The 11,860-nt window shown below is 52.7% G+C and overlaps 1 protein-coding gene across 2 annotated transcripts in view; it reads right to left on the minus strand.

The window, feature by feature from the left end:
- The window catches only part of LOC135919837 (multiple PDZ domain protein-like), a 532,904-nt gene extending 521,716 nt beyond the window's left edge, over window positions 1–11,188 (minus strand). Inside the window, exon 1 of one of the 2 annotated variants that reach the window (XM_065453790.2) lies at window positions 10,990–11,188. In XM_065453790.2, coding sequence (XP_065309862.1) covers window positions 10,990–11,065 — 76 coding nt within the window. In that variant the 5' untranslated portion in view covers window positions 11,066–11,188. The remainder of the gene's footprint in view (window positions 1–10,989) is intronic. The other variant, XM_065453786.1, reaches the window with a different exon arrangement.
- Between the last annotated feature and the right edge of the window lie 672 nt (window positions 11,189–11,860).

Consider the following 11,860-nt stretch of genomic DNA (forward strand, 5'->3'; position numbering starts at 1 on the left):
TTGTCTTATGGAGAAATACATCTACAATTGGGAAAATGTACCTGTATCACTGCTTGCGGGCGCGCGCAGCCTCTTCCACGTTTGTTTTGGTAGAAGATGCCAAGGATGGGCGCAAATGGCAGCACAAGGCAGCGCGTTTTTTAGACGAATGTTGCAGAAATGTAACAACGTGTACAGGCAGCTCCAAACGGACTTTGCTTCTGTTCTTAACGCCGTTCATCGGAATGTTGCGTAAATGCAACAAGGTGCAGTAAAGGGTTAAGTATGGGGATAACAATAGCTTGTGTTCAAGCAGATGGAATGTATCCAACTGCCCACATAGCAGTGAACAGATAGAAGTGTTTTTTATAGTTTCTGATTGTACATGTTTGAACATTTCATGAATGACGCGATCACTACCTGACGCCGAGTCTTTGCAACAGTTGAGAGATGCCTGAAGTTCAGCTAAGCTGAACGAGCGATTGTACGCTTTGTTTATTCCACATTTGCGTTCAAGGTGCGGTCGTTCTGCGTGTTCTTTGGACCGCAAGAAAGTGTGTAGTGCGATGCACTCGAGATCTGTTCAAAGTGCTCACCTGGAAAACCTGGCTGATTTTCCAGGCCGTCTCCCTCGGTACTTACTAGGGGTAGAGGTTGAGACCGTCGGCCTTTTAGTTTGTTTACCCGGTTCCAGACATTTAGCTCAACAGTGTATGAATTAATACTGGATATATGCTTCTCCCAACTATCTATCTTAGCTCGTCGAACTGTTCTTATGCCCTGCGACTTTGCTTGTTTAAAATTAATGAGGTTTTCGGCAGTTGGGCAGCCACGTAGCAGTCCCCAGGCTTTTTTTTTTCTTGCCTTTTGACATTCATCATTCCACCATGGGATGCGGAGTTAGATAGTCCATTCGTTTGTTGGATGCATTATGTGGCAGCGTCTATTATGTTAACCTGTCAAGTCAGCCACAGCATTGCCTATAGATTAAGACCAGCAATGTCCTCCCTGTCTAAACGTGTACGTTCTCGGAATAATTCGCAGTTCGCCGAGTCAACCTTCCATCGAGGAAGATGTGGGGAGCACTCATCCTGTGTTGAGACGTTTAGAGCTATCGGGAAGTGGTCACTTCCGCAAGGGTTCTTAACACTCCACTCGAGGTACGGCAGGACATGGCTTGATACTATGCTTAAGACGATCGAGTAGTAGGTGTCGTGGACAACGCTATAGTACGTCGGCTCCTTCTTATTGAGCAAGCATACACCAGATGAATAGAGAGTTGTATATTAACCCCCCTCTTCCATCGTAGCGGGAGTATCCCCACAAAGTGTCACGCGTGTTTAGATTTCCGACAATATATATGGCTCCGATAGTTCACCGATGTAATTTTGAAACTCGGTTTTATGAAGTTGAGAGTTGGGAGGGATGCATATGGAGCGGATAGTAACTAGCTTATTAAAAAGCACCGCTTGAAACAGCAACTGCCTCTAGGAACGTACGAAGCTTTCTTTGTGTGTGTGTGTGTGTGTGTGTGTGTGTGTGTGTGTGTGTGTGTGTGTGTGTGTGTGTGTGTGTGTGCGTGCGTGTGCGTGTGCGTGTGTGTGTGTGTGTGTGTGTGTGTGTGTGTGTGTGTGTGTGTGTGTGTGTGTGTGTGTGTGTGTGTGTGTGCGCGCGCGCTTGTGTGTGGCATGCAGCTACACATATATATCGACTATAATAGCCATACCGCCAGATGATGCGAGTACATTGTCCCGGTCTTTACGAAAACCAGCATATTGTGGAAGAAAAGTTGTGTGCGTTTGAGGTAGTACCTTGGGACTAAGTTGGCGGAGGAGTTCTTTAACGTCACCGAGAATGTGGAGGAGGCCTCTGACGTTCCAATGAACTATTTGAGCACCCATATTAAAAAGAGTTTTGTGATGTGTGTTTAAGAAAATTTCCCCATGCCCCGCCGGTGCCATGCCCCCGGCGGGGCATGGCACCGATGCAATTTATTCCGGCGCAGAGTACAAGCCTGCTTGATTCGCTACCAGACCGGGCATCGAGAAGACGTCTGTCCGAATCGAGGCACGACCAAGAAGTGCAGAGAATGCGGAGCACCCGACACGACCGACGGGCACGAGTGCACGCCACATTGCCTATTGTGCGGCAAGAGCCACGTCACGGGAAGCCGGGAGTGCCGGAAGAAGTTTGAGACCCCTTTCATCATCCGCCAGCGCCGACGCCAGCGCCGCGATCGGCAGGCTCGAGAGCGGGAAGAGCAGCTTCACTCACCGCAGCCACGGGGCGGCGACCACCGCAACCGGTCTAGGGAGAGGCGCTCGTCGTCAGTCTCCTTCGCGGACGGGGAGTCGACCGGTGACGGCGGCGCCACGGCCGGAAGACGTCGGTCAACCAGCCGGGGTCGGAGCCGGAGCCGAGGTCGGAGCTGGAGCCGCTGCGGCCGGTCGAGATCGAGGAGCGCCCCGAGGCAGCAGCCGGGGGGACAAGCCAACCGTGGAGGCCGGGGCCAACAGCAGTATCAGCAACGAAACCAACAAGGAGCCCAATCACAGGTGACGTCCCAAAGAAACTGGGCCAGCATAGTGGCAGGGAAGGGGAGCGAGGTGCATCCCGAAATAGTTACACTTGACACAGTTAAGTCTACAACAAACCATCCAAACCATGCAGACAAAGATCGCACAACAGGATACAAAGATCCGCGCCTACGAGAGGGGTTGCTTCCCACAACCAATGGACAGGGACCGACACCCTAGCACGGCAACTAGCGCCCTATCAGTTCCCTCACCGACTTCGGTGCCTATTAGCATACCAACAACTACCGAAAGTGAAGAGTCCGATATGGACTCCCAGGGTCCACCGAACAAACGAAAAGCCAGCCTCATTCACAGGACTCCCACTACAGCCCTAATTGAGGACGCAGACCTAATGAAACGCGTAGAGCAACACGTTGAACGCGCGGTCAAGGCGGCCATAGACGCCATCCTTCCTGCGATTTTTGAACGCTTCCAGCAGTTAGAGAACCGCATGACGGCACTCGAGCAGAACCACAACACGCTAGCCGCACAGGTTGCACAAATCGCACAATACATCCCAAAATTAGCACCCGTACAGCCGGAGCAGACTCTCCCTCACCCCGCGGTCGTTCCTCAGGTGGCACCCGTCAGCGCAGCGGCGGTCCTCCGCCCTTCCCGCCTGGACCTGGCCGTCCACACACTCCTCAACAATCAACATGGCTGTAACAACCAATAGCACCTATCACGTTTGGCAGTGGAACTGCCGCGGATTCAAAAAGAAGGCCAACCTTCACCAGCATGTTAATAACACGGCACAACAAGAATCCTACAAACCTGATATCATAGCGCTACAAGAAGTCAACATGGAAGCCGGCCTCTCCTCTTACCGGGCTTTCCATTGCCGTAACAACTCCAAGAAAGTCACTACGCTCGTTCGCCGAGAACAGGTGACGGCGATCCATGACATCGAAACTTCTCCCCCCTCGGGCATCCCCCACGTTTTCGTGGAGATCATCCCAACGCACACGTCAGATCCCAGCCGATTCATCCTCAACGTATACGTCCCCCCACATGCAGACCCGAAGCTCGATGCGATTTTTCGCTCGGCCCTCAAAGTCAGCCGCGACTGCCCCCTGCTCATCGTTGGGGACTTCAACGCCGGTCATACTCTGTGGGGATACCTGGGCGACACCCGCAAGGGTAGACATCTAGCAGAAGCCGCGCAAGAGCTGGGCCTCACGCTAATCAACGTTACTACCACCCGCACCAGAATCGGCAGCCGAGGTCAGGTAAACACTAACCCGGACCTGACGTTCGTCGTCCACTCGCAAGACTACGCCTGGACGAACACCAGCGAAACTCTGGGAAGCGACCACTGCATCCTTCACACGGAAATTTATGCACGCGGCAAGCGTCAGCGGAAGCATCGCTTCTCGGTTACAAACTGGGACAAATTCCGCGAGTCCAGAAGAATGCGAGCCAATGAGGGATCCATCGACAATATCTCATACTGGACGAGCCAACTCCTGGCAGACGTGGAAGAGCATACGGAACATCTTGACCCGGAAGACGCCCCGGAAACCACCAACGTCGACAGCAGGCTGCTCCACATGTGGCAGGCAAGATCGAGCATGCTCCGGCGTTGGCAACAGCAGGGGAAAGATAACCAAGCCCTAAAAAAAAGAATCACTCGACTCGACGCAGAGATCTCCGATCACGCGACCGAGGTCACCCGGCAGCAATGGTACCAAATATGTGATCGCATGAGGGGACGCCTCAGCGCAGCCCGGACGTGGCACCTCCTACGCCACCTCCTGGACCCGGACACCACCAGGGTCGAAGGCAGAAGAAACATGGCCAAGTTAATCCACAGGCATGCTCAGGACCCGGGGACGTTCCTGGCAGAGATGCGAGACAAGTACATCGGCCCGCAACTCAAGACACCGTTACCTGCGGCCTACCAGGGCCGGCCGAACGCGCACATAGACGAATACATTACGTTGGCTGAGGTGTCGGCAGCCGCCTACAAGCTGCGGACGAACTCGGCGCCGGGTTCGGACCGCGTTACCAACAAGATCCTACGCAACCTGGACGAGGCCGCAATGGAGTAGCTCACAGTGTTCATGAACGAATGCTGGAAGACGGGCGCCATCCCGGAAGAGTGGAAGACGTCAACGATCGTCTTTATACCAAAACCAGGCAAACCACTCGATGCGGACAACCTCAGGCCGATTTCACTGACATCATGCGTCGGCAAACTGATGGAGCACGTGGTCCTAGACCGTCTCAATGAACACGTAGAAGATGGGGACGAGTTCCCCCACTCTATGTTTGGTTTCAGGCCACACCTGTCCTCCCAAGATGTGCTCCTTCAGGTAAAAAGGCAGGTGATGCAACCCGAAGTCCGGCGGACGCTCGCCGATTCCGGTACCTCCTGGGCCTCGACCTGAAGAAGGCCTTCGACAATGTCGCCCACGCAGCGGTGCTCGAGGGCCTGACCCAACTGGGTGTCGGAAACCGAGCGTACCAATACGTCCGAAACTTTCTCACCGACCGGAAGGGCCGGATCAAAGTCGGCGAACATGAAACTGAATTTATAGAGCTGGGGAGCCAAGGCACGCCGCAGGGATCAGTCATCTCCCCTTTTTTCCGGGAGCCCGCGGCGATGCGCGGGCTCCCGGAACTGCTGTGCTCTACCCCTGGGCTTCACCACAGCCACTACGCTGACGACGTGACGTTATGGGCAGCGGCGGATGATCCACAAGCTCTTCAAGAGATCATGCAACGCGACATCGACGTCGTACAAGCTTATGCGGAGTCAAGGGGCCTGACGTGCTCACCGGAAAAATCCGAATACCTCCTGATCAAGCCCGGCAGAAGTAGCTGTCCCAGGGGATTACCACGGAGAAGGCGCTTCCTTGAGCTTAAAGTCGGAGAACTTACCATCCCGGAGCGCCCCAGTATCAAAATATTGGGGCTAGACTTTCAGAACACGCTGCGCTGCGGGCTCATGTTAAAGAAACTCCAGAGGGCGACCAACTACACACTACAGCTCATTCGCCGGGTGGCTAATCGGCACCACGGCATGGGCGAGGGCGATCTGCTTCGACTTGTGCAGGCATACATAACCAGCAGAACCATGTACTCGACACCATATGTCAAACTCGCAGCCACGGACTTAGCCAAATTAAACACCATGATCCGACGAAGCACAAAGGCAGCCTTGGGCCTTCCGGACCACGCGGCTACCGCAAGGCTAGAGGCCTTAGGCATGCATAACACGATCGAGGAGCTCTTAGACGCTCACCACACAGCCCAAGTCCGTCGTCTCTCGCTAACCCCGGTTGGCCGCACCGTCCTCCGGAAGCTCAATCTCGAGGCTATCCCCGAGGTTACAGAGTACATTACGATTCCACGAAAGGTCAGGGGGCATATTTATGCCGCACCTCTACCCCGCAACATGGACCCCGAGTTCCATCAGGGCCGTCGGCAGGCCCGTAGTGAAGCCATTTGGCGATGCTACGGCTTGCAAGATGGAGTGGTCTACACAGACGCAGCCAGACACCCTCGCGGCGACCTCATGACTGCGGTGGTAGCTGATCACAACGGAGGACTGATAGAACACACAACAATCACGGCTGGCCGAGTGGTGGAAGCGGAGGAAACCGCGATTGCCATGGCCATGCATGCGGACGCGAATACCATCATCAGCGACAGCAAGCAGGCCATCGGCAATTTCGTCCGTGGTAGAATTTGCAAACAGGCGTACCATGTCCTCACACGACACCCCCTAAGCGGCTTGAAAACCCTCGTGTGGACCCCCGCTCACGCGGCTGTGCCCGGCAACGCGTCGGCTCACAGTTTGGCTCGAGATCTCGCACGCCGAGCCTCGTCCGCGGATGCGGACGGCGTGAATGAGGAGGAGAGACACGAGGAACCCTGCGAGACTTATTATGAGATAGCCCATCGGTATCGCTTGAGGCGTCGCGCGCTCCCACCACCGGCCAAGCAACTCGACAAAACGCAAGCGGTCGCGTTTCGGCGACTTCAGACAAATACATACCCACACCCAAAATACATCAACAAAATCACAGGGGGCAGGGAAAGCGACAAATGTAGGCTCTGTTCGGAAACAGGAACACTCGCACACATAATGTGGGAATGCACCTCGCTCCCATTCTCTCATCCCCCCGTCAGCAGCGAGACTGACTGGACAGCCTGGCTCAGTTCCGGGGACGTCGACCGACAACTTGAACTGGTGGACTGGGCGGAAAAGGCCAAGCAGGCCCAGGGCCTTACTTGAGCCCTAACCCTCAGCCACGTCCCTATTTACCCTTCCCCCTTTCAATAAAGTTTATAACCACCACCAAGAAAATTAGTTTACAGAGGCCTTTTTATTTTTTGAGCGGTCGAGAGATTCTCGCCGCTCCATAGGCGCTACAGCTGCGCCGTTTGGCTGGGAGTCGTGTCCATCGCCTCTTGCGGAGCGCTGGGCACCTGCTCTTGCGCGCGCTGTGTTTGACGTGAAGGCCTTGTCTCGGGGGACGAGGTCGACCCTTGCAGCCACCAGCTCGCGGAGGTCGATAGCCCCTTCTTCTGGGACGGCGGAGTAACAATACCTGTAGCGGCCGAGGGGGACGGTTGGGCGTCACCGCCGGCTCGCACCGTGTGGGCCGGACATTCGCCGGACGCCGTTTTGGCGCTGCCCCATGACGCGCCACTTCGCCAACACTGACTTTGGGCAGGTAGGGGGTATACCCACCTGCCTTGGGTGATACATTTTCTTTTACTTTTATTGTCACAGTTACTTTTTTTCCAGGATGGGCACGACCACGAGTACGCGGTGTGCTCCCCTGTTTCCACACGATTCAGGGAGGTCTCCATTTGCACCGTATTTCGCACATGTCTGATGGCCTCGGAAGTTCCGTGAACTGCGGCCGAATCGCTGGCACTTGAACCATCGCAGGTGGATTAGGGACATACGGCCTGACCCAGGTCTCCACATGTCCTGCCTCCATAGTGTCGGCCAGGATGCTTGAGCCAAATGTAAGTATTAGGTGTTTGTTATCTATTTCTTTTTCCATCACGTCTCATTTTAATTCACTTAACGTTGATCACATTCTGATCATTCAAACCCTCTAGAAGTTCAGCTTGAGACAATTGCATCAAATTAGCATCGGAGACAATGCCGTGGGTGATAGTATGGTGTGGGGTCACTGTTACGGGAACTCCACCAAAGGACACCAGATTGGGCAGTTTTTCATGTAGTTCCTGACCGCGGAGCATCAGAAGCAGGTCATCGCTTGCCATTTTCGATGCTATGCAACCGGGACAGATAACTCCCGTCAGAGATTTCGAGAGGACGAAGGGTGAGATCATTCTCACCGTCTTTTTAGGTTTATCAGAGCAGATTACGTGAAAGCGGGGAAAGTTCTGTGTTCGGTGGCCAAAGAATTGAAAGTCTCCTTCGGTGCACCCTCGTTTCTGAGGGCGATAAGGAAGTGGAGGAGGGGGAAGTTGCCATGGATACACATGATAAATTCGGCAGCGGCGCCAGCCACCCAACACGGAGCTCAACGAAGGGAGGCTGCTGGACCGTGAAAAGTCAGGTCCTGCATACGACAGCTGTACGACCCTGCTGTAACCAAGTATGGTGCACCGAAGGTTGGCTAACCACACAAGGTTAACCCTTGCTGCCTAGGAAATTGAAAGTAAAAGGAAATAAAGACAGGACACAAAGATTCAAAGTAAGAGAAAAAGACGAATATTGGAAAGGAGGGCAGGGAAAAGTCAACCTCTGATTTCCCCCGGGTGGGGTCAGTTTGGGGGTGCTGTCTGCGTGAAGCCAGGCGAAAGGGGTGCGATGCCTCCGCCGAGGGACCTTAAAGGTCCAAGCACTCAGCATTGGTTCAAACCCCAGGATCCCTTTTACGCCCTACACGCCGAAGCCGCGAACGGTTAGACGCGCGAGGGTCCAACCCTCGTGTGCTCGGGTACGTAGTGCCGCAACACACCAAACGCCAGCCTGCTGACGCAGACGCCCCTGCTGGAAAAAAAAATATATTCGTCGGGCCCCAACATTTATATGGGGACGGAGTGCCAGCGAAGCAGTTCAAACTGCACACGTGGGCTGCATACGTAATGAAATCATACATTTTCTTTAATGCGGCACCACACCACGCCGACACAAGCGCCGCCGCGGTCACTCCGCCTCCGCTGCGTCTGCCGCAACCGCTGCTGTAGCCGCGCCGGCACACCTCCGACGCGCATGACGTCATAACCACAGAAGTGCGGGCCACGTGCACAGGCGCCGTCGCCACACTCGTCCCCCCTCTCGTTATTCGTCAAACAGGATTTAAAACAAACAAAGCGCATGAAGGCCAAGTTGCTACACTAACCCCCGTATTCAGAAATGCATCCTGAAGCCCATGCTTGACTTGATATAAATAACGCCTCGTGTGAACGTTCCCAAGACGTTCATTGCGTTTCCTTTGGTGCGTTGACGACAGGCGTCATTTAAATCAAGTCAAGCGCGGGCTTCCAGTTGAGATGCATTTCTCAATACGGGGGTAAGAGCACTCTCTCTTATAAATATATACACAACGCCAAATTTAGGCACTTCTATTTGAAGTCTAGAAGCGTACGGTGAAGGGCTAGTTGGTATGACATTATGAGAACAAAGAAAAACTGCGCAAAAAAGAACAAGACGCCTGCGCCTGTGTCGTGTGGTTCTTTCTCTGTCTTGTTCTTTTTTGCGCAGTTTTTCTTTGTTCTCATAACTTCTATTTGTTTGGACCCAAGATATTAAGCGTATTTTCGGAAGCTGGCGAAGTGCTTGAAGCCTGATTTCCCTCCGCCGCGGGTCGTCCTGGCATTGCACTATCTTCGGCTCACGCATTCCTGTCCATGCGCCGTGACACGGACGTAAGCCGGCCGGGGCAGCCTGCCTACCCCCTCCAAACCCGGGAATGCATGCGGGACATGTACAGGGGCTAGAAGTGATCAAAAATAACGTACAGCGCGAAGGACAAGGACATCGATAGACGACATACATCGCTGTCCTTGTCCTTCGCGCTGTACGTTATTTTTGATCATGAATTACCAACTTGCCCAAGCAACCACCCTAGGCTAGAAGTAAACAGCTTTGATGTAAAAAAAAAGAAAAAAGGAAAATAAAGGCGCCAGCCAAGTGTCGACGCTAAGGGTGCCGCGCAACTGGGCGCTCGAGGCACTTAGTGTGCATTCGCGGGCTTCTTTCACGCTCGGACTTCTTTCACGCTTCTTTCACTTTTATGTAGCACGCATCGAGCAGCAGAAAGCTGTCTCGGGAGTTTTTCACGTTGATCGCTCTACAATTTTCTTATTGATCTATTCCATATTATGTGTTCGTGCCCAGCCGAAAATCACACAAATGACGAAATAAGTAGTACTGAGCAGTGGGAGACCGTGTTGCTCAGCTCCGACCCTGACCTGCAGGCCAAGGTCATCGAGAGAGCTGAAGAAGCCGCCCGGGCCCAGGGGCTCGTGGCTGCCTAACAACAAGGTCATCCGTCAATACCGTGTTTTCAAATAAAGTCTTTACTCACTCACTCTCACTGACACTTTTCTTCTATAATATTTAAAAAGTTGATTAAATAATGCCAATTACGTAATCACGCGGAATGCTAGAAGTAATCAATTTCCGAGCGACGGCAAGCATTACCTTGGTCCTGTCCAGCCACGTGGTATTTGCATATTTTTTATGCGAAGCATATTACGAGAGCTCAACCCAGCTCCTCAGGCGCGGCGGTGTCGCCTTCAATACCACGTGACACCGTGACGTCACAACAGAGGAGAAACGGGGCTCCAACTCGCGCCGTCGCTCGCGGCGTCGCCCCCCGCATCGGACGCGGAGAGCGTCGAGCAACGCAGCGTTCGGCGCGACAACGATTTATTCATGAAGTGCAACGCCGCAGACACCGACACCGACGACACCGGCTTTTCTGCGACACGAGCTGCTTAACGCTGTCGCGTTAAAATAAAGGCTAGTATGCTTCGCATCCTGGGCGTAACCTTAGCTAAGCCACAGCCATTTTTTAAGTCCTTGCACATGATAGTTGGGACACCCTGTATACATGGGCCTCCCAGCTAACGTTAGCCAAGTTGTTCAACGAAAAAAATTAAGTAAACGAGGTGCAAGATGGAGTTATAAGGCCTATGGTATTCGGTATCAGCATTCTGACAGCCGAACAGCCAAGTCTTATATAAAATCGCATCTTTCGCCCTTTGTTTTTTTCTTATGCGCAGGCGCCGCCTGTAAATGTGCTTCCCACTGTACAATGAGGACGGCCGGTGCTTCTTTTCTTTTTTTTTCTTTGAACAGCTTGGCAATATAGCGTTAGCTGCGACACATGGTACAGCGCGTTCGGAAGACTGCTCCTTTCGTCTCTCAGCCGTTTCAGTAAGGTTAGCGGCTATTCGCTGCCATTAACGACTGCATAAAAACCGTGCTTACCTTTCATGTCCTCGGAAGCGGAGAAAAGTGGTCCCCCTGCTGCACCAACCCGTGATGACCCAACGTAGAGCCGCATAGGACGCCTTGTGGCCTATTCTTCTGTTTTCCGCATTTTGTCGAACCCACGGGCCGATGCAGAAACAAAATCTTGCATTGCAGCGTAGGCGTCAAAGGAACACACGTGTTCAGAGACCGAGGCCGGGAGCAGACGAACAAAAATGACAGACGAAGCGATAACCGCGACAGCGCCACCAGTGGCCTTAGCGATGAAGCGACCGAATACAAAAAAGCGCCATAAAATGAAGAAAATGCAACGAAGAGAAACATATCTTCTAGACATAATTCCGCATGTAATCTAATTATTCGTAGGTTTCAAAGATACAGCCAGATGTGCAAAGCGTACTTTAATTTTCCGTTGGTCACCGGAAACATGGCGACGCTATTTTCCAGATATCAAAACTATAGCCCAGCTGCCCACCCAGCGGCGAAACTGCCAGACATTTTACACGTGCGTATAATTCTTGGGGTTTACAAAATCGTGCATGCAGAAGAGTTGTGTACACTTGCGTACAATACGATTTATTGCCAGGAGTTAACCCAGTATTTTGATTCTGTCGCCCTCTTTCATACACAAGGTGTCCCATTTATCATACACCAAGATTTAAAGATACGCAAATGCCACGCAGCTGGACAGAACCAAGGAATGCTGTTTGCCGTCGGTTGGAGATACTCGGAGTACTTTTTTTTTTGCATTCCGGCTAGCACAATTAGTCTTATTTAATTAATGCAATCCTCAAATATTATCATTAGATTAAAAGTGTCAAGGAGAAAATTGTAAAGAAACACGAAAAACTCCCGATACAGCTTTCTT

This window comes from Dermacentor albipictus, chromosome 9 (assembly GCF_038994185.2).
Source record: "Dermacentor albipictus isolate Rhodes 1998 colony chromosome 9, USDA_Dalb.pri_finalv2, whole genome shotgun sequence".
NCBI lineage: Eukaryota > Metazoa > Arthropoda > Arachnida > Ixodida > Ixodidae > Dermacentor > Dermacentor albipictus.